This window comes from Camelina sativa, chromosome 4, assembly GCF_030686135.1.
Source record: "Camelina sativa cultivar CO46 ecotype springtype chromosome 4, ASM3068613v1".
NCBI classification, from domain to species: Eukaryota; Viridiplantae; Streptophyta; class Magnoliopsida; order Brassicales; family Brassicaceae; genus Camelina; species Camelina sativa.
This window is the reverse complement of record NC_141883.1, coordinates 19,885,630-19,907,713: the sequence shown is the minus strand read 5'-3', so window position 1 is coordinate 19,907,713 and position 22,084 is coordinate 19,885,630. Positions and strand designations below refer to the sequence as shown.

General features: G+C 36.2%; 4 protein-coding genes and 1 long non-coding RNA gene across 5 annotated transcripts; 2 read left to right on the top strand and 3 right to left on the bottom strand.

Annotated features, from left to right (window-relative positions):
- The first annotated feature begins 932 nt into the window (after positions 1 to 932).
- On the top strand, positions 933 to 2,223 carry LOC147946000 (B3 domain-containing protein At4g02870-like). The gene is made up of 3 exons (XM_087509449.1): positions 933 to 1,104; positions 1,224 to 1,463; positions 1,550 to 2,223. Exons 1-3 carry the CDS (start codon positions 933 to 935, stop codon positions 2,221 to 2,223), a joined length of 1,086 nt encoding a protein of 361 aa, XP_087365575.1.
- Positions 2,224 to 2,263: 40 nt separating this feature from the next.
- On the bottom strand, positions 2,264 to 3,024 carry LOC104783910 (uncharacterized). The gene is made up of 4 exons (XM_010509010.2): positions 2,983 to 3,024; positions 2,815 to 2,904; positions 2,606 to 2,745; positions 2,264 to 2,510 (listed from the first exon to the last, which is right to left on the bottom strand). Exons 1-4 carry the CDS (start codon positions 3,022 to 3,024, stop codon positions 2,417 to 2,419), a joined length of 366 nt encoding a protein of 121 aa, XP_010507312.1. The 3' UTR covers positions 2,264 to 2,416.
- A 681-nt stretch (positions 3,025 to 3,705) lies between these two features.
- On the top strand, positions 3,706 to 5,076 carry LOC104780682 (putative carboxylesterase 12). The gene has a single exon (XM_087510396.1). It carries the CDS (start codon positions 3,962 to 3,964, stop codon positions 4,934 to 4,936), a length of 975 nt encoding a protein of 324 aa, XP_087366522.1. The 5' UTR covers positions 3,706 to 3,961; the 3' UTR covers positions 4,937 to 5,076.
- Positions 5,077 to 5,314: 238 nt separating this feature from the next.
- On the bottom strand, positions 5,315 to 7,383 carry LOC104780683 (gamma carbonic anhydrase-like 2, mitochondrial). The gene is made up of 2 exons (XM_010505206.3): positions 6,799 to 7,383; positions 5,315 to 5,906 (listed from the first exon to the last, which is right to left on the bottom strand). The coding sequence occupies exons 1-2, from the start codon at positions 7,190 to 7,192 to the stop codon at positions 5,530 to 5,532; spliced, it is 771 nt and encodes a 256-aa protein (XP_010503508.1). The 5' UTR covers positions 7,193 to 7,383; the 3' UTR covers positions 5,315 to 5,529.
- A 14,016-nt stretch (positions 7,384 to 21,399) lies between these two features.
- On the bottom strand, positions 21,400 to 21,863 carry LOC147945999 (uncharacterized). The gene is made up of 3 exons (XR_015596234.1): positions 21,847 to 21,863; positions 21,676 to 21,765; positions 21,400 to 21,586 (listed from the first exon to the last, which is right to left on the bottom strand). It is a non-coding gene; the product is annotated as an uncharacterized LOC147945999 (long non-coding RNA).
- Between the last annotated feature and the right edge of the window lie 221 nt (positions 21,864 to 22,084).

The following is a 22,084-nucleotide window of genomic DNA, read 5'->3' as shown; positions in this document are numbered from 1 at the left end:
TGTGGAGTTAGAACGAATGATGAAGGAACGAGATCTAATGTTGTCGCAGATAAAGAGACACCTAACACATGCTCAGCAACTGATAAAAAATAATGCTGACAAGCATCGCAGAGACGTGGAGTATGAAGTTGGAACTTGGGTTTTTCTGAAATTGAGACCGTACATGCAGCAGTCAGTAGCTAAAAGAGCATATCAGAAGTTAGCAGCTAAATACTTTGGTCCATATGAAATTATGGAAAGGATCGGGAAAGCAGCGTATCGTTTAAAGCTGCCAGAGGGTTCGAAGATTCATCCATTTTTTCACATTTCACAAATTAAAAAGGTACTGGGTGATTGCCATCAAGTTATCCCTCTTCCTGATCTGTTCAATGGGAATGAGGAGATGATTCTCGAGCCATAAGAAGTTTTAGAAACACGTTACAATACTAATGGTGTGCTAGAAGCATTGGTTCGTTGGAAGGGTTTACCAGAACAGGAGAATTCATGGGAGGTATTCAAGGAGCTAAGGAAACAATATCCTGATTTATCGCTTGAGGACAAGCTTCGTTTTGAAGGGGTGGAGGGGGTATTGATAGGCCTCTACAAGTATACACAAGAAGGAATAACAGAGTAGCACGTGCGGACTTGGAGGGAGACACGTGCGATCAAGAGGAAAATGTTATATAAACCTTGTTTGTAAAAGAGAGAAGTCATGTTGTTTGTTGTGAGAATACGAGACTTATGTGTCTTTGTTGGAGAGGAATATGATCTAGCTGCGCCTAGAGTTTCTCTTAGTTACTCTGTTACATTCTGTTATGATCTGTATCATTCTTTCATTCATTCACAGTTAATAAAAGGAGAGTTCTTTTCTTAACAGTACGATTCAGGAACGACGAGATAGCCTAGAAGATTCCTCTTTCTTGCGATCCAAGGAAACAGAGAAAAAGAGTCCGATGAGTATGAGCCAAAAAACACATAAGCCGTTTGTTTCTCCGATCAACACAGATGAAGAAGTCTTGAAGCGATATGAATCGTACTTGGATAACCCAAATGACTACGAAGGTGATAACATCCTTATCAACAACACTACAAACATGTTGAGTCCTTCTCGTTCCTTGTTCGAAGGTTAACGTTCTTTCATCACAAACTACGTATACGACATTACGCAGAACCCCTATATTTTTCTCTGAGTACCTTCTTTTACTTCTTGTGTGTTGCAATTGCATGTTCCGTTGATTCTTCAGGGAACATTGGTTCAAAACAAGATCCTAACCCGACGCAGATGAAGCCTACCTCAAGAGATGTCAAGAACAACAGTAACCAGTCTTACTTGATTGTCGAAGGTTTCAACGTTATTTCTAATGAGCCTGAGATGATACCTAGCATCTCCATAGATGGTATAGATTTACCTGCATTTTTTGCAGACTCTACCGAAGAAGATTCACAGCGTCCTTACGATAACCTTGAGGGTTTAGGAATTCTAGGTAAGTAAAGGCTAATTTATTCCCATTCCCTTGTTCTTGTGGTACTTGTGCCTGTCAATAATTGTATGTTCTTTTTATCGCTTTAGGTGAAGGATCTGGCATAGACACTACTTGCCTTTTCAAAAACAAAAGTAACATTGCTTTTGGTTCGTTTGGAAGCATTGAATCCATGATGAAGGCAAAAACAGAGAGAGAAAAGATTGTGATGATCCCTACACCTACTGTCAACGACGCACCTCAAATGATCCCTGCACCTACTGTCAATGACGCCCCTCAAACGATCCCTGCATCTACTGTCAACGACGCACCTCCTCAAATGATCCCTGCACCTACTGTCAACGACGGACCTCAAACGATCCCTGCACCTACTGTCAACGACGCACCTCAATGGACCATCAGGAGGAAACTGATTAAGAACAATATTAACCCTTATAACAACAGCCTTATTCTGCAGGAAAGCTCCGTTGATGAGCACATTCGAAGACATATGCCTGTAGCAGAATTCAAAAGGATAGTAAGTGATTCAGGAATCATTTTTGACGTATATGACTATGACTTGAGAACAATGCATAAGCTGCGCCTGCGTCTGGGAAGAAGTAGAAACTATGCTCTAACGGATGGCTGGGCGGGAGATTTTATCCGAAGGAGAAACTTGAGGAGCAATGACGAGATTGGATTTTTATGGGATTCTTCTGCTTCTAGGCTTGTATTTGGCGTCATTTCTCGTTCACCGACACGAAGGAAACCAAGGCGTAAATAGTTCCAAAGATAAACGCATATACCAACTGTGAGAGGAAGTGTTTTTTTAGCCACCAATGTATATGATATCAAATCATTAAGACCACTTTCTCTATCTCTTTTTTTTGTCTTTTCTTAAATCAATGTCAAAAGTCCCAAAGGTATAAATGTTTTAAAACCCTAAACACTATGCACTAAAGCTCTCAAAGGTAAAGTCATGCGTCCTTCTCAAGGAGGTTCACAACGTCAAGCTGATAGTTAAGCTTAGCCAAATCAATGGGATTTTTGCCATCCTTGTTTTGCAGAGTTCTACAAACAAAAGTAGTCACATCAATCACCGAGTCATATATACAGAAACCATTTAAGTCGTTAAAAACAGAGTTTTGTTTTTGTCGCAAACTTACTCTGCAGAACCCTTCTTTAGGAGAAGGCTTACACACTTTTTCCTCCCACAGTTACCAGCATAGTGCAACGGTGTGTTCTTGTTTTTGTCAACCGCGTTGAGATTTGCTCCAGCTTCCAGAAGAACTTTAGCACATTTCACCTAGAAACAGACTCAACCAATGTAAGTTGGGTTAAACACCACATGCAAGGGGAGATAGATTTGACGTACCTTGCCATACGAGCAAGCCAAATGCAGTCCTGTCCTTCCCTCGGAGTCTTCTTCATCTTTGTTCGCAGTAGCCAATGCAGTTTTCAGACCCTGATTGGTTCAAGAAACCGATGCACAATGAGTTTACAAACAGAACAGAGACATTAACAGAGTAGGAACCAATTTTACCTCCACATCACTGGAAGTAGCAGTCTTATGAACATTACCCATTGCTTAATTGAGCCTTTTGAACACACTTTCTCCATCCAGAACAACTCTAACACGTTTTATCTAGGAAACAAACACAACCAGGATAAGTTAACTCCAAAACCCGCATTTAAGGTTTCTATAAACCACATGTAAGGTCAGATAGATTGACATACCTTTTCATACTCACATATAATTTGCAACGCTTTTCTTGTTTGAGAGACTTCTTCGTCTTTATTACCACCCTAGTTGATTAAAAAAATCGCTGCTTATATTAAAGCCATATATTGGTATTTATCAAATTCTTTAAAATAACATGAAAAAATGAACGGTTGAAAATTTAATTCATTTATCGGTTAAAGTTTTCATAAACAAAACGATTGCTAGTTTTCTTTAGTGCTCCGCCAAGAAAATGCTGAAAATGTATGTCGTTTAGAAAATACAAATACAAATACATATATCTTCTTCTTCTTCTTTCTTGATATATGTGAGATAACAGATTGTCAAACCAATAATTCACAAGCTTGATAGCAAAAAAATTATGTCGAAAAAATGGTAGACCAACAGTCACTAAAATTAGTGCTTTTGCCTTTCAGTTTAAATATACAAAACAAACATTTACATGTTTTTTGTTTTTAATATAAACTGAAAAATCCGAAACCAAAATGAATGTTTTTAAGGAAAATATAGACAAAAAAGGATAAAAAAGTGCACCCTTTGAATAACATGTTTCACCTAGTCAACAACTTTACATGTGTGCTTTGAAGTTTGAATGGTGTGTAGTAAATATATATTCCGTGTAACAATGACACAACTCACGTGTCTCAACCATACCACTAAAAACTCCAATAGCTAGAGAGAGTTAAAGTTTCCACCATACTCAATATAAATCTCTCACACACACACCAATCAAAACACTCTCAAGCTTCAATCTTATCATATCTCACCGACCAAACCCATCATGGATTCTGAGATCGCCGTCGACTTCTCTCCGGTGCTCAAAATCTACAAGAGTGGCCGCATCGAGAGACTCATGGGCGAAACCACCGTCCCACCCTCTTCCGACCCACAAAACGGTGTCGTCTCCAAAGACGTCGTTCATTCTCCAGACACCAACCTCTCCGTCCGCATTTACCTCCCGGAGAAAGCCCTGGCCGCCGATGAGAAACTCCCTCTCCTCGTCTACATCCACGGTGGAGGGTTCATCATCGAGACAGCTTTCTCCCCGACATACCACAATTTCCTCACGGCGGCTGTCTCTGCCTCGGACTGTATAGCCGTCTCTGTTGATTACCGGCGTGCACCGGAGCATCCGATTTCGGTTCCGTTTGATGATTCTTGGACAGCTCTGAAATGGGTATTCACCCATATCGCCGGATCTGGTCAGGAAGATTGGTTAAACAAACACGCTGATTTCAGCAAAGTGGTCCTCTCCGGAGACAGCGCCGGAGCGAACATCGTGCATCACATGGCGATGAGAGCTGCGAAAGAGAAACTCAGTCCTGACTTGGAAGATACGGGTATCTCCGGAATCATCTTGGTCCATCCTTACTTCTGGTCAAAAACACCAATCGACGAGAAGGACGTCAAGGATGAAACGTTGAGGATGAAGGTGGAGTCGTTTTGGATGATGGCTAGTCCGAATAGCAAAGATGGATCAGATGATCCGTTGCTCAACGTGGTGAAGTCAGAGTCGGTGGATTTGTCCGGGTTAGGTTGTGGTAAGGTTTTGGTGATGGTTGCTGAGAAAGATGCGTTGGTAAGGCAAGGTTGGGGTTACGCGGCCAAGCTTGAGAAGAGTGGTTGGAAAGGAGAGGTTGAGGTAGTGGAGAGTGAAGGAGAAGACCATGTTTTTCATTTGGTGAAACCTACTTGTGAGAAAGCTCTTGAAGCCATGCATAAATTTTCAGGGTTTTTTAAGGGAGGAGACAAGTAGTTGCGTTGGTGTTGCTCTAATGAATAATTTGGTGCTGTTTAGTTGTGTCACTCATCAGTTTCTGTAATGTTTTCAGTGATTAAGCATTTCGGCTACAGCAACACAGTTAACATTTTAAAATTAATAATTTCGATCCAAAACGTCGCAAGTCAGCAAAAAGCTTTATGAATCATAAAGTATTAAAATGTAACGTAAACTGAAAAAGAGGCAATTTAGCTCAGGAAAGTTAGAAAAGCTTACGTTTCAGCCACCAAAAACACTATTCAGTTTTTATTTATGTTTAAAATTGTTTCTTTATATTATCTTAGCAAATCGTAAGCTACCAACTAAAATATCATAACACTACTTTTCCCGATAGTGGGAGAAGACAAAGTGGAGTATTTCACTTTTCAGTTTTCACCATTATCATCTTTCTAGAACGTCCGAACACAAGGATATGAATTTAACAACAAAACAGAAAGAGAAAGACAACATTTCAAACACAGCTTTGCTTTTGTTGTTGTTCCGCAGGTTACTTATCCCGATCAAATTCAAAAAAAAAAAAAGCTTTCTTAATGAGGGAAGTAGCCAGAAACCTGGAAAACGAAAGCTTTCTATACGGCAATCCCAAGGGATTTCTTGAACTTCTCAACCTCAAGATAGACAGTTGAGTAAGGCAAGAACTCAGAGAAGTAATCTCCACTTAGGTGGTTAATGGCAACAGCAAGCTTCGGGATTTCTAATGTTTCTTCATTGGTGAGAGTTCGAATAAACCTTGCTGGATTACCTCCCCAAAGTTCACCAGATGGGATTCTTCTGCCAGGTGGCACAACAGAACCAGCTTCTAGGATTGATCGTGTCTCGACCAGCGAACCTTCCATTAGGATTGAGTGTTGCCCGATGATGCATTCGGGTTCGATAGTGCATGATCTTAAAAGACTGTATGCACCAACTGTCACGTACCTATCGATCAATGTCATTGCTGGCAATCCTGAAAATACCAAAGTAGAAAAGTAACTCCTAAGATCAGATGTTTTATCTACCAGCACAAAGAGATGTTCTACCCTTCAAGATGTTTGTGCAGAAACTGCAGAAGGCTGTTTGACAGTACAGAGCTATTGACTAGAATAGAAAGGATGGTGATTCAAGTAATGAAGTACTAGTTGTACACCTCAAAGGTAACTCGGAGTATGCCAAAGTTCACACTAGAGCCTAATCAAACAAGGATGTTTTTGTACTTAAAACTTGGCTTGGAATCAAACATTGGCAAGACTACAAGATGCTACACTCATAAGGCTTAATGCAGCTTAGATTCCCGGTTCTATCACAAAGTATCTTGGAGAATCTCTTTTGTCAAGTTATAAAACCTTACTGTGACATTGATCCAGAACTTTATAAAGAGCTCTAAGAAACTTCCTACTACACAAGATGGTCATCTATAGTGCTCACGGTACTCAAATGCTGAATAGACTAACTCTCAAGATCAAGTACAAGCCTTCAACGAGTTTCTTGTTTCCTGTATCACTAATTAATCAGCTAAAGACTACACAATTCTATGCATCCTAGTCTGGTTAAACGCAAAATGCTCTAAACAGTAACTTCACTAAACAATTTATCATTCAGGATTCTTGATCTAAGAACATCCTCACTCGGAACACACTATTTTTGCAAAACCAATATGCTCAATTACACAACTTCAATAATCTAAATGGGCGAAGAAGCTGAGAACCCTAAATTCCAATAGCACTAAATCCCCAATACTTTAGCAGGCAGTAACAACAAAAATTAAGATACACAGAGCTCAAAATCTGATAGAACAGATACATAACAAGCTACAACGAAATCATACAGAGATTCAAAAGAGAGAGAGAGAGAACACGAACCTGTTGGGGACGACCACGCAGCATGAACAACACACCGTTCCTGGACATTTGAGCAGAATCCAACGGTGATCTTGTTGAGATCTCCTCTCAAAACGGCACCGTTCCACACAGACGAGCCGTCCCAGACTGTGACCTGACCAGCCAACACAACGTTAGGTGCCACGTAAGCATCGACGGCGACCTTCGGTAGCCACTGTCCCAGAGGAATGATCTGTCTTTGGCCTCTGTAGTCCCATTTCACCCGATCCAGCGACGGCGTCACCTCCGATGTCGGTTTAGGCGTTTCTGTCGTCGCCACCGCAACCGCTTCGGCGGCGAAGTTACGCCGGATCAGATTCGAAGACAGAGCTGATGTGACGCTTCTTCTAGAGATTCGAGCTAGCGAAGTCGCCATTTCTATGGATTGAGGATTCTTCAAGGAGTTGTCAAGAGAGATGGAGAGCAGCAACCCGGAGGAGGAGACAGAGAGGAGTCAGTCGGACGGGGAGATTCTTCGAAACCAGAAAAATGAACAGTTCGGAGTATTATTGGGCCTTTATGGGCTAAATTAATATTGGCCCATAAGTTCTGCCATATTCTGTTGTTACAAATTTCATGTACGATATGCGTTTTCATGTTCGTTTCTAGACCTAGGCCTGGGCATCATATCCGTACCCGAACCGTATTTGATCCGAAAAACTCGGATACGGATATGCACCGAACCGAAGATAATAACCGAATGGCTATTGATTTATTAATCCGTCTGACATCGGACCAGATCAGATAATAACCGATGTCCGAAGAACATCCGAACACATCCGAACACTTGCCTTATCTCTCTCGATCCTCCAAGATACATCGACCTCCTCTTCCCTTATCTCTTGCGATCCATACACCGGTATGGCGGTATCTATGATTTTCTTCCCTTATCTCTCGCGATTCTCTACATATAAAGGTAAAACCCTAAACTTTCAATCTAGAATCCCTAATACCATTCTCGTCGCCCCAGTTTTCTCCATCAGAGGCATCAAGAAATCGATCTCGAGTATGTCTATGATTCATATTATTCCTTAGTTATTCTATGATTCTTCTTCTTGCTTGAGACGAATTCAAGTTGGTAGTTAAATTTGTATTTTAGTTGCTTGAATTAGTGTTTTAATTTGCTTGATTTTTTACTCCTAAATTAGATTAGCTAATGGTTTGCTTGATCCCGATTCTGAGTATTATAATTCTCTTCTCTAGATAGAAACAAAACTTATGATCCGTATAAGGTTATTTTTCAAGTTTAGATAGAAACAAAATTTTAGTTTATTAACTTGTATTCTTTTTCTTATTAGATGGATTCCTCACCATTTCCAGACAACATTGACAATAGCCCTGAGCATTCGGGTAACCCGTTCGGGTTCGGGTATTACCCATTCAGGTTTGGGTAAATGGTTAATGGAAAATAGAACCCATTGGGTATTTTACTATTTTTGGGTTCGGTTCGGGTAAAGTATACCCAAAATCAACCAAAACCCAAACCGAAACCCGAACTACACCTGAAATACATGAAAAAAATCTGCAGTTTTCAATCCAAAATCTGCAGTTTTCAATCCAAAATCTGCAGTTTACCATCCAAAATCACATAAATAATGAAAACATATAATATAACTCCAAATTTAACATCCAAAAACTGAAAGAGATAGAAAAATGATAAGTGATAACAAATTTAAGTTGCTGAAAGAGTGAAAGCAAAGAAGAGTCTAGAGAAGATTCAAAATAAAAATATAAGTCTGATGTGAAAGTGCAACATAGAAATAGAAGATAGAAAGTAGAAACTTGGTGATTGATGTCTTTGATTTGAAATTTCCTGAAACAAAATGAAACAAATATCAATAACAACAATGAGAATAATGACAAATACAAAGAGTAGAGACTATATAGTATATACTTAAACTAACCATTCAAACTATAAAGATCATCTGAGTGACTCATTCTCAAGATTAGCTGTCCAAATGCTTGACTTCAGGTTCATACGCTATAAAAAACAAATGTAAACCGTAAGAACAATCAAAATCATATTCAAAATTGTAGAAACAGTTAAACAGTAAAAAGAAAACTTACCTCTCATAAGTTCATTATCATGCTCAACTTCCGAAAGCAAATGTTCTACTGTGGAGACTCCTTTTTCATTGATATGAATTTCAGCTTTTAGCCATTGCTCGGTGCAGATCAACACTTCTATCATATTGTGTGTTAAATAGCTCCTATAAGGTTCTAAAATTCTACCACTAGTGCTAAAAGCAGATTCAGAGGCTACTAAAGACACTTGCATTGCAAGTATGTCCTTAGCAATTAGAGACAAAATCGGATACTTCCCACTGTTGACCTTCCACCAAGATAACAAATCGTATTCTGTACCTTTAAGAATACTTGGTTTCTCCACATTATCTTTCAAGTAAATTTCCAACTCATTAGAGGAGCTGTAAATTACCTTTTCCATCACCATCTCATCAAATAAGTTTTCCATGTCAACAATACATGCTTTCTGACAAAAATCCGGTGCAACTTGCTCTCGGGACTGCGACTAGGAAGATGATCCATGTGACTGAGAAGATGAACCAGTCTTGTTTAGTAAACTGTTTCTATTGTACTCATCATACACGTCCTTCAAGATATTATTCAAATCATCTAAAAGATGTGCAGACTCCATACTGCCTTTCCCATACAAAGCATCAAAACAGAGCTGAGCAAATTTCGTTTTTTTTCTAGGATCAAAAACACTTGCTACTATCACCAGCCTATTCATTTCAACTTGTTCTCCAAATGGATCCCAATACTTTGCCAACTTTGTTAACATAGACAAAGCTTTCTTTTTCAAAGCGTCTTCAGGATCTGTACTCGTGGTTAACTCAGTCATGTTCTTAGTAACATAAACTATCTCATTGTAGAGTTTATGAGAGGCAACCGTATTTGAAGCAGAAAGAACCAATGTGGATTTCTAAAATATGACAAGAGTAGAAACCAACCTCTCAACTTCATCAAAATCAGATGGCATAGGTGGTCCAATCCTTTTTGTTCCATCCACCTTTTCTAGAAAGTAATCGTTATACATTTTATCTTCAGCCTCCATCCTCTCAAATGCTAATCTAAACTTCAAAGCTTGATCTAACATGAGGTAAGTCGAGTTCCATCTTTTTCTCACATCCAAAGGTACACTTCCCCTTTTAATCTTCACTGCCTCAAGTCGCAAATCAAATGATTTGAGTCTGTTTGTTGTAGCTCTCACATACTGAATACCATTTCGAATTCCAGCCACACTACTGTCAACCTCTTGTAAACCTTATTTCACAACCAAATTCAATATGTGCATAGCACACCTCAAATGCATAAACTTACCTTTCAATATCAATGCATCATCTCCAATGTTCTTCATAGCTTTCTTAAATTTAGTCATAGCAGAAATATTTGCTGTAGCATTATCTACTGTGATGCAGAACACTCTCTGTATATCCCACTCGGCTAGACACTTAAGGAGAACATTACATATTGTTTCACCCTTATGATTATCAACATTCTTGAATCCTATGACCATCTTCCTTAACTTCCACATAGCATCCACAAAATGAGCAGTTATTACCATATAACTCGCTCCAGTAGTTGTTGAAACCCATATGTCCGTAGTCAATGACAAACTTTGTCGGTTCTGCCCAAGAATCTTCTTCATAGCTGCTTTCTTATTGACATAAATCTCCATAATATCTCTTGATGCTGTCCTCCTAGAATGAGGTTTATACATTTGAGCCTTGGAGCAGAAATGTCTCCAACCCAAGCACTCTACGAATGATAAGGGTAGCTCTGCAAGTACCATCAACTCATTGGTAGTCTCTCTAAATATTGCTTCTGAAACTTTAACCGCCCTAAGACTACCACCAGCACCATCAGAAATAAAAACAGTTTGAGTTGGATCATTACCGTTAGCATCTTTCCATACCTTGTATTGTTTGCAGAACAATTCCAGATGCTTCTTCATTGTAGAAGTGCCATTTTTAGTCTCACAAGCCAAGTTTCTCCCACAGTAATGGCATTGGCATTTGTCCTGTTTTGGTCCCATCTTGGTGAAGTGATCCCAAACCCATGATCTTGTCTTAATCTTCTTACCAGAACTATTACCTCCTCCATCGTCACTAACTCTCTCTTTCCTCTTCCTCTTATTTTCGGAACCAGGAGTTTGAACATCATCATCAGATTCAGAATCGGATCCACTTAGTTCAACTTCAACATTATCATCGGGAGGATTTGGCTCAGAAGAAGACGCCATCTGCATTTTAAAAACAGAAACAAACCAATTAATCTTTAGAATCGTTAATCAGTAGATTAAGAAAATTACAAAACCAGTAACAACTAACAACACAAGAAGATGACAAAATTAGTAACAAATCTAGTAACAATCTAGAGACATTAAAGTAAACATTCTATTTAGTATGACAATCAAATCTAGTAACAATCTAGAGACAAAAATCAATTTAACAATCTAATTAGCAGAAATCGTTTAACAAAAAGCAATTAGCAATCAAATTTAAGAAAAATCAATTCAAAAATCTAATTTTGTTTGTCGTTTGAATCAAAAAAGAATCACAGAATTGAGAGAAAGAAGAACCCTAAAAAATCAGAAGTCATACCTCTGAATGATTTTGCGACAAGGCTGACGGTGATGAGTTTATCTCCTTCGACGGCGTTGATAAGGTCTCCACAAAGTTAGCAGCAGGAAGGGTTTCCAGGTTTTTCTTTGGAATTTAGAATCTTAGATGATGAATATATATGAAATCAAACCTCGAGAGATTTTAGGAAACTGAATCAACAAACAAATTACAAAACAAAAGGTAGATACTAATAACCCTAAATGCTTCATATGTTGAGTGTTATGTTCCTCGGGTCCGATGGGTACCCGAACGGGTATCGGGTATTACCCAACCCTAACCCGAACCCACGGGTTCTAAAAAATAGAACCCAATAGGGTTTTATAGCTATATCCGAACTCAACCCAAACCCGGTTTTTCGGGTAGGGTTCCGGGTTGGGTAATCGAGTTCGGATTTTATGTCCATGCCTAATTGACAAGGAGAAAGATGACCCAAATTTGATACCTGAGAGTGGAAACAAAAGGAAAGATGCTCCAGCAGATGGTGGAGTTACTTCACAACCGGACCAACCAAAGAGAAAACCGAGTACAAGATCTACTGTCTGGGGACATTTCACGAGATTTGATGACAATGTTAAGAGATGTAAGTGCAATTACTGCCACAAGTCTTACGGTTGTGATTCAAAATCAGGGACTTCTCACTTGAAGGCTCATATGGAGAGCTGCAAGCATTTTCAAGCATGGAGACAGAAACAATCACAGACTGTGATTAACTATCATGGACAACTTCAGAGTGGAAAAGTTACAGAAGAAGTTTTCAGGGAGGCTTCGAATGAGATGACTGTGCTGTCAGAGTTGCCACTTGCTTTCATTGAAAGCATCGGTTGGAAACATTTCTGCAACAAAGTCAACCTCTAGAAACCACATTCCAGAAGAACAGCTACAAAGGACATTGTTAGAATGTATGTAGAGATGAAAGCATCTCTGAAAACTTGGATTGTTGCTAGTAAGCCAAGAGTCTCGTTGACAATTGACATATGGGTTGCTAAAGCTACAGGTGCTAGTTACATAGTAATAACTGCACACTTCATTGATGTTTCTTGGCGATTGAGGAAGCTCACTATTGGGTTTAAGTATATCACAGATCACAAAGGAGCAACAATATCACGAGTTCTTCTTGACTGTTTGGCTGAGTGGGGTATAGAGAAGATTTTAACTGTGACAGTTGACAATGCAACTACAAATACTTCTGCTTTGAAAAAATTTCAGGAGGCATTCAGCTTAAGGAATAGTGAGGCATTTGTTTTAAATGGAGAGTGTATGCATATGAGGTGTTGTGCACACATACTCAATTTGATTGTTAGGGACGGGTTGCATGAATTGAGTCAAAATGTGACAGCCATACGCAATGCAGTTCAGTATGTGAGGTCTTCTACTTCAAGATGTGATTCATTTGAACAAAAAGTTGTGTCAGGGAAGATGACTAGAGGGAGTTTACCCTTGGACATCAAAACAAGGTGGAATTCTACATACTTAATGTTGTCAAGAGCTATTGATTTTAGAGTGGCATTTGATAGAATGGAGGCAGAAGACAAGATGTACAATGACTACTTCAATGAGGTTGAGAATGGGAAAAAAAAGATTGGGCCTCCTAAAAGAGCTGATTGGAATGTCGTAGAAAGGTTAGTTAGATTTCTAATCATTTTCTACAATTATACTTTGGTTGTGTCTGCTTCAACTTTAGTTGCTTCTTATTAGTGTTATGGAGAGATAGTGACTATAGAGAGGAATTTGATGTCACTAAGCAATAGTATTGATAGTGACTTGAAATCAAAAGCGGATGCTATGTTGCTGAAGTTTGATAAGTACTGGGATGGAATGAGAAACATCAATGTTTTTCTGATTGTTGCAAGTGTGTTCGATCCACGCAAAAAAATGCAATTTGCTAAGATGTGCTTTGACAAGCTTTATGGGAAAGACACAACTGATTCTAAGGAGATGAGTGAATCAATCACAACCTTTTTGACATCTTTGTTTAAAGAGTATAGCAATCATCTCCAGAAAGTACCAAGTGGTCAATCATCACAGTCTTCTACTCAGACATCGACTTCTCTTAGCCAAGGTGAGTCCACTGATTTAATGTCTGATAGTATGGGGTATGAGAGAATGGACTTTGCGTATAAGGAGTTGGTTGATGAGATTGGGGTTGATGATGGTAGGGATGAGTTGGATGTATACTTGAAGGAAAAAGTTGAAAATCCTAGAACTATTGTTGGATCAGAGTGGGATGTATTGTCTTGGTGGAGGCTCAATAGTGGTAGTTATCCTGTTTTGTCAGAAATAGCTAGGGATGTTCTTGCAATGCAGGTGTCATCAGTTGCATCTGAAAGTGCATTTAGTACTTGTGGGAGGGTCATATAGCCACACAGAAGTTGTTTAACGCATTACATGGTAGAAGTTTTGATATGCACGCAACAGTGGATGAAGAATAAGAATCACTTAGGTGAGAAAGCAGTTGTTATGAATACACAATTGCTTGCCGACATTGAACTGCTTGATAAACTTGAAAAAGGTATGGCCAAACCGACTTAATTCATTCTTACTAGTTTAAATGGATAACACTTTATCACTTACTATTTCTCTTTCTTTTCAGAGTTTGAATGTCAAGACTTAAACTAGAAGACTTGCATAAACACATCACTCGAATGTAAGGTACCCGATTATCATTTGATGTTTGATTTATGTTAGGGACATGAAGAAGTTAAATGAAAAGCCGATGCTTAAACTGATTTTTAACTAAGAATTTGTTTCTTTGTTGTGTTAGGGACATGAAGAAGTTGTAGTATGGGACTAAGAAGAAGCTTGAGGAGGTCGTTGTTGATGGCTTGCATTGGAGGTCGTTAATGCAAGATCATCTTTTATCTTTCTGCTTATCTTTTGTTCTTTTGGATGGTGCTCTACTTTGGTTTCAAATTTTAGGATGGTGATTTACTTTGGTTTTATCTTTCTACTTGGCTTTGTTATTTTGGATGGTGATTTACCTTTTTAGGATGTTATTACCTTATTGGCATGGTTTTCAATTTTTTTAAGATGTTATCGACATGGTTTTAGACATTTTAAGATGTTATTGGCTTTTTTCCCCCAAAATTTCGGATTTATCGGATATGAAAATAATAATCAGGTTCGCAATATCCGAAAACAGTATCTGATACATGAAAACCCGACCCGAAATCCGATCCGAATTTTATAAATTGTCCGTATGGATGTTAGAATCAATATCCAAATTACCCGAAATCCGAATTACCCGATCCGAAACCAACCCAACATCGGAACAATTATGCCTAATAATTCGTATGGATATTAGAATCAATACCCAAATTATCCAAAATCCAAATTACCCGACCCGAAACCAACCCGATATCCGAACGCCCAGGGCTATTCGTTTCATTTCTTTTAGGAAATTTTACAAATTTTAAATGCTGAAAATGTTATATTTAATTAGGTAAGCCATGCAACACAATATAATCTACCTATAGATTCTATACTAGTAATTTTTGCAGCAACTTTAGTAAATAAATCCTCATTTTTTACTTATTTACAATGATTGTCAATGCTTACATTTATATCCAAACAACTTGAGTTGATTCTCTCCACTATCCTTATAACTAAACACAACTAAAATATTTTAAATATCTATATATAGATATATATAACATTCAACAATTAATATAAATATGTAGAGGATTTAATCCAGATTTAAATTTCTTTATTCTCATATAATTTTGATTGATTTTAATTTTAAATTGTTATGAATCATCATATAATATATAAAGTTAATAGAAGTGTATCTTTTTCTGCATATATTTTGATTTGATTTTTTTTTCAAAACGGACATGTATTATACTCAATTGATATAAAATGTATATGTTGAACATACATATACGGTAAATTTACCTTATATAGTAAATTTAAATTTTTAAGAAGTTTAAAATATATAGCTGATATATTTAAACTTAATAGAAATTTTAAAATTATGAATAGTAATAAATATGAAATATTTTAATAACATAGATGAGTTATATTGCATGACAAGTTATATATATGACAGGACGAGTTTGAACCAATAATACTAAAAAGTAATAATATCATTAATCTGATACTTTAGTACATGTTAAATTTTTGTTTTAATATGTTTAACAATACCAATATAATGTATGTCGGATTAAACTGATTTAGTTAAGATTGTGTTAAACAAATATAGTTCTACGGTATACTACGAGATTAATTCGGGTTTTTAGTTGAACTAATTAATTTAACAATATATAATAAAAAGGGTTTCAATTTTTTTCAAAATGAACGATTTGAACCGGAAGCGAAGCGCTATGCCGGGGCGGGGGATAGGAAAAGAAACGGATGTGTCGATCAACACCTTGGTCGACACGAACGCCCTCGGTATCACCTCCAACGATCTTCCTTCGACAAAAACTAACTCCAGCTGTTCTTCCACGACCAAGCACACAACAAAATGTTGGAGTCGCTCGACACCCCCAATCTTGCCATAAAACATTCCAAGCAAAACCTCCATATTAACACTCGGTTAATTCACAACTGAATCGTTCATCTAACCAACCCATCGTTGGATATGAAGCTTGTAGCGCCACAAAGCTACCCACCAAATTCCAGCCAAATCAGATTTTGTTATATTCTCCAAACGTTGACTTGAAGCAGCCATCTCGAATCAGTCCAAGTAGTCCATACGCAGGTGTTGGTGTCGACCGAAACCATCATTGTTTCGAACGACACCAAGCCTACAACCATGAGTTAGGCTTATCCTTCAGCCTCTCCTGGCCCTAAAACTCTAAATCTCCACAATACTTGCTTTCCATACAAATAATCACAAACAACACAACCTCACAAGCCAACAATCTAGGAAAACAGCCCATGGATTCCTCCCAATTCATCTCACCCATCACAATTTGAACACTAAACCAGGCAAAACTTGATTTCATACTAAGAAAAACACACTTACTTTTATTATATGTCTTTGATCAATTCATCCCTCTCTCATTTTTGTCTCAAGCGCCATACTGATGTCAACATATTTGCTCAAAATCCCTTTCCATGGACACAAAGCATATTTGTTCGTCTATTTTGTGGGATTGTTTGAAGAAATGATTGTTCCATATTTTTTAAGAAAATGATTAAAGACAGTGAAACCAAACAAGTGGGGTTGTTTAATACGAATCAATACCAGATATATAAGTAAAATATAAGAAGAGTAAGAAAGGAAAGAGATCAAAGAAAAAGGTAAATGTTTCAAATGTGTAGAAATTTCTCTTTGTATATGATAAAGATCATCTTTGTTATATATACTATCACATATAAAGTAAATCTTGTCTAAGAGAGCAAGAGATAGAGAGAGAGATAACTTAGTAAGAAAGATAAGGTTTTTTCATATTCTTAAAACCCCTTATAAATGTTTTTATCTCGTTTATAAGGTTGTTTAAATGTTTAAGGATTTAAACAGATCTTAAAGACAACGTATAAAACCTTGTAAAAGCTTTTTAATTGACCAATTTTATTATAAAAGATTTTCATTTCAGCTTGTGATAGAATAGAGTGATGTATATTATTAAACGAAAATATTCACCATTCTTTTAACAAGATGCAAAAATATGATATAAGCATTTTAAAAATACTTACTAATGTCAATAATAATAGTAAAAATTATATGTTTAATGTAGTATAATCGTTACTTTGTATTCTTACAAAAAAAATCATTATTTGTGTGTCACTTACTTACTTTATGTTATAAATAAAAACAATTATAGAAACTCAACATCATTCTTCCCATCTGGAGGTCATTTCTAATCTTCTCTCCTAACTACATGTTGAACTCCGCTTGTTGGAACTCGTTATGTCTCTCCAACGTCATGGGTCCCTTCCACGTCATGACCTCTACCTCGGAGCACTGGCATACTCGTTCCTTCCTATGCAAGAAAATTGAAAGATATTACATTACATACATATGTTAATAGAACATAACTAAACTAATACCTAGCAGCAAGTGAAGTACCTCACTAGACCAATAGCAAAAATGATCATGAGGCTGAGAATTGCTTAATTTGATCAAAGCTTTGCTCGCATCATGAAGCTCATCGTTAGCATAACCATATATTATAGTAACCTCCTTCAGTATTTTCTTTAATTTTTCTGTATTTTCCTTCATATCATGAATGTGTCTCATGACCTGTAGGTCACCCCTCATGATCTCTATCTCCAGCTCCAATGCTTTCTTAGCATGGAGTTTTTTCACTAGCTCACGGGGTTTCTTATGTAACTCATCTTTTTACCTTTGTTAAGTAACACCAAAACTTGATCATTAGTTACCCTTCAAAGTGAATGATTTTTCAGACAGTAAACAAAAGCTTATCTGTTCTTGTTTTGCCAATTTCATCATGTCTCGTCAGCTTTGTTTTGCTCTTGAATAGTCATTAAGTTATGTGACAAATAATTCAAAGATTTTTACGAATCAAGAAAGATTTTTCTTATTACAGAAAAATTCAACTAAATGATGTGAATGGCAGAAACAGAAGGTAACGAAGAAAAAATTTCAATGGCAGAAACAAAAGGTAACGAAGAAAAAGTTTCAATGGCAGAAACAGAAGGTAACATTCACATCATTTAGTTGAAATTTTTCTGTAACAAGAAAAAGCTTCTCGATTTGTGAAAATATTTTAATTATTTTTCACATAACTTAACGTCTATTCAAAAGCAAAACAAAGCTGACGAAGACATGAAGAAATTGGCAAAACAACAACAGGTAAGCTTTTGTAATTGTCTGAAAAATCATTCACTTTGAAGGATAACTAATGATCAAGTTTGGTATTATTTCACAAAGGGAAAAATATGAGTTACATAAGAAAGCCCGTGAGCTGGTGAAAAAACTTCATGCTAAGCAGGCATTGGAGCTGGTGACAAAGATCATGAGGGTGACCTAAAGGTCATGAGACACATTCATGATATAGAGGAAGATACAAAAAAATTAAAAGAAATACTGAAGGAGGTTACTGTAAAATATGGTTACGCTAACGATAAGCTTCATGATGCGAGAGAAACTTTGATCAAATTAAGCAATTCTCAGCCTCATGATCATTTTTGTTGTTTTTCTAGTAAGCTACTTCACTTGCTGCTAGATATTAGTTTAGTTCTGTTCTATTAACATATGTATATAATGTAATATTTTTCAATTTTCTTGCATAGGAAGGAACGAGTGTGTGAGTGTTTCCAGGTAGAGGTCATAACGTGGAAGGGACCCATGACGTTGGAGGGATAAAAACAAGTGGAGTTCAACATGTTGTTAGGAGACAAGATTAGAAATGACCTCTAGATGGGAAGAATGATGCTGGGTTTATATAATTGTTTTTTTATCTATAACATAAAGTAAGTGAAATGACACACAAATAATGATTTTTTTTGGTAAGAATACAAAAATAATGATTATACTATAAGTTATGGTTTCTTTGGTGTAATGAAATTAAACATATAAATTTTTACTGTTATTGTTGACATTAGTAAGTATTTTTAAAAAGCTTATATCATATTTTTTTTCATCTTGTTAAAAGAATGGTGAATAATTTTTTTTTATAATATACATCAATCTATTTTATCACAAACTAAAATGAAAAATTTTTATAGTAAAATTGGTCAATTAAAAAGTTTTTATAAGGTTTTATATAGTGTCTTTTAAGACCTGTTATAAATCCTTAAATAGCCTTATAAACGAAATAAAAACATTTATAAGGGGTATTAAGAATATGAAAAAAATCTTATCTTTTTTACTAAGTTATCTCTTGCTCTCTTAGACAAGATTTATTTTATATGTGATCTTATAGATAACAAAGACGATCTTTATCGGACACAAAATGAAATTTCTACACATTTGAAACATTTACCTTTTTCTGATCATTTTCCTTTCTTACTCTTTACTTTTTCATATTCTATTTTACTTGTATATCTGGTATTGATAAGTATTAAATAGCCCCACTTGTTTGGTATCACTGGCTTTAATCATTTTTTTAAAAAATATCGAACCGTATTTTTTCAAACAGTCCCATAGAATAGACGAACAACTATGCTTTGTGTATCAGTTGTCTTGTCAATTTTCAAGAATGTATACGAGAAAGGTGGAGTTTATGTTTCTGGAGCATTTAGGGGCCATTAGGATTTCATCTTGAAGGGTAGAGCATTTCATTTAAATTCTTAGTTTGAACTTCTTAGAGAATGAATAGTATTTCTGTTTTTGAGGTTTGAGACTTCGGTAGTGGCTTTTAATTATAATGGGAAGAGAATGTGTAGGGTTTTCAATTTTTATCTTACATAATTAGGGTGTAAAAATAATATGGTATCGTGTTTTAAAAATTAGAATGCACATAATTAGGAATTCATTTAAATCAGAGCGTTGGCTAAAATTAAAAATTAAAGCAGTACATGATCTTTATGTGACAGTTAATTACTCGACAATTACCAGATTTAAAAACTTAATATTTAATGTATTTACTACTAGTATTTTCTATAACGTTATAAGTAATTTACTCCACTTAACATTAATCCACAATAATATATAACATCAATGCATAATACTCCATCCGTTTCAAAATATATGATATTTTAAGTAAAGCACACAAATTAAAAAGTTTTTACTTTTAACAAGTTCAAACAATCAAAAACAATACTGCATAATATAAAATACTAAAATAATCTAAAAGTTGCATAAAAACTTGAAAACATTCTATATTATAAAATAAAAAACTTGTCTAAAACATCTTATATTTTGAAACTGAGAGAGGAATAGCTAATATACAAAATCGTTTTTGCATTTAAGCATATGCGTTCAATACAGTTGCATTCAATCGGTTTAGTAGTTTATTACTCAATTTTTAAAATTAAAAAATTAAAAAGGAAAATCAAATTAGTCTTTGGACAGATGTCAAAAATTCCTTTGGTCATTTCTGAATTTGACGTCTGTCCAAATATGTAAATTGATCCAATAATCTTTCGTATTGAAAACTATTAAATAGAAGAGCAAAACTATCAATGATTCTCAATCCATGCCAACACAAAAAAAGAAAGACGGATATTAAAAAGAGAGGAAGAAGATGAAGAACTTACTATTCGAGCATCACTAGGAAATTTCGAAGCTTGATCCACTATAATATCCGCCACTAAAAACTAGTAACATGTTGATAAAAACTATGTAGCCTTCACTTGTGTGTTCCTGATGGAGGCGTAATAATGCGAGCACAGTTGTTTTTGAGAAGAGGAGGGAAGAAAGGGTTCAATGGAACATATGAGGCCAAAAACTTATATAGTTGGATGATTCAGAATATATGGACAAAAACATGTATTTATAGTCATATGATGAAACAATGGTGGTATTTAATTTTAAAACGTTAGCTTGATAATTAAGAATTAATATTAAAGTTTTACTACAAAAAGTAACTCACGTCGACGAAGGTTGTGTTACTACTAGTTATTTTATTAGCTTTCAGGTAAGTTCTTCTATAGATTTTAGTTTACAAGTCAATTAATTATATTACAATAATAATTTGTTACATTTTATTACTCGATTGTCCAAAGAGGTCAAACTCCTACTACAAATGTTACAATGAAACATCGATGCAAGACATCAAATCTGTGTCCATTATTTCACTAAATTCTAAGAAGAAAAACAAATAGAACCCACCAAGAGTTCCATCAGACCAAACACATTTCTCTGCAGCTACAAACCGCATAGCTTTTTTATTCAGTCCCTGTCCGTTTCCCTGTTCGTCCACTTGCAGCTGCAATACATCAATCGAAATCCGACATGAGCATAATATTGGCAAAAAGAACCATACTTTTTGTTCAAGTAACTAATCAAATAGGTTAAACCTTTAGGCCATTCCGTGCTTTCGTTTCGCTTTTTCCCATTGATCAAGTAAACAAGTGACACCTTCTAACTTCTCATTTAAATCTTTATAGATGGTCTCCACCTTTTTCACAATTTCAGCATCGCCATCTGATCCCATGTGCTTCATCACATTAAGCTGTCCTTTCAACTGCTCAACCTCTAGCTCAACTGCTTGTATCTGATCTCTTTGTCTTTCTAGTCTTATGATCTTTTCATGAAGCTCCTCCTTTTGCCTCTGTTACGTACACATCAACACATGGTGTTTCTCAATAATCATGATTACAAGCCAAACCATTTAAAGAAAAGAAGATGAAAGTTACTAACTCTCTGATCATCTGCCAATTTTTTAACTTCCTCGTCAGCCTTTTGTTGTTCCATGGTTGCTAGTTCAAGAGAACTATTCTTAGATGCATTCTGGTAAGAAAAACGAAACTTTTCTTAAATTTAAGCCTACAAATATTTGTAAAAGAGAGATATAGCAAGTAAACACAAAACCTGTTCAAGATCTTCACTCTTCAGTGAATTTCATTCTCTCAGCTACATTGTGCACTTCGCGCTTTGCCAACTCAATACCTCAAAATCTCTTCTCTAGACTCTAGGTGCCACTTGGCATATGGCAAAGATCAATTACATATTCTTCTTGTGAGATCAAACGTTTCCAATTCTCCCACTTCTTTATCAGTTACGCCAAAGCCACTTCTTCATCTTCCTTCCGCTTTAATTCTCTCCTCTA

What these genes read in the sequence shown, in the direction of transcription:
- LOC147946000 (XM_087509449.1), top strand. Translation starts at nt 933, where the DNA reads ATGAGTATGAGCCAAAAAACACATAAGCCGTTTGTTTCTCCGATCAAC. An exon ending in TTCTCGTTCCTTGTTCGAAG is followed by an intron (nt 1,105 to 1,223) that starts GTTAACGTTCTT and finishes TTGATTCTTCAG; the next exon opens with GGAACATTGGTTCAAAACAA. An exon ending in TGAGGGTTTAGGAATTCTAG is followed by an intron (nt 1,464 to 1,549) that starts GTAAGTAAAGGC and finishes TTATCGCTTTAG; the next exon opens with GTGAAGGATCTGGCATAGAC.
- LOC104783910 (XM_010509010.2), bottom strand. Translation starts at nt 3,024, where the DNA reads ATGGGTAATGTTCATAAGACTGCTACTTCCAGTGATGTGGAG. An exon ending in CTACTTCCAGTGATGTGGAG is followed by an intron (nt 2,905 to 2,982) that starts GTAAAATTGGTT and finishes TGAACCAATCAG; the next exon opens with GGTCTGAAAACTGCATTGGC. An exon ending in CTAAAGAAGGGTTCTGCAGA is followed by an intron (nt 2,511 to 2,605) that starts GTAAGTTTGCGA and finishes TTTTGTTTGTAG; the next exon opens with AACTCTGCAAAACAAGGATG.
- LOC104780682 (XM_087510396.1), top strand. Translation starts at nt 3,962, where the DNA reads ATGGATTCTGAGATCGCCGTCGACTTCTCTCCGGTGCTCAAAATCTAC.
- LOC104780683 (XM_010505206.3), bottom strand. Translation starts at nt 7,192, where the DNA reads ATGGCGACTTCGCTAGCTCGAATCTCTAGAAGAAGCGTCACATCAGCT. An exon ending in TGCGTGGTCGTCCCCAACAG is followed by an intron (nt 5,907 to 6,798) that starts GTTCGTGTTCTC and finishes TGGTATTTTCAG; the next exon opens with GATTGCCAGCAATGACATTG.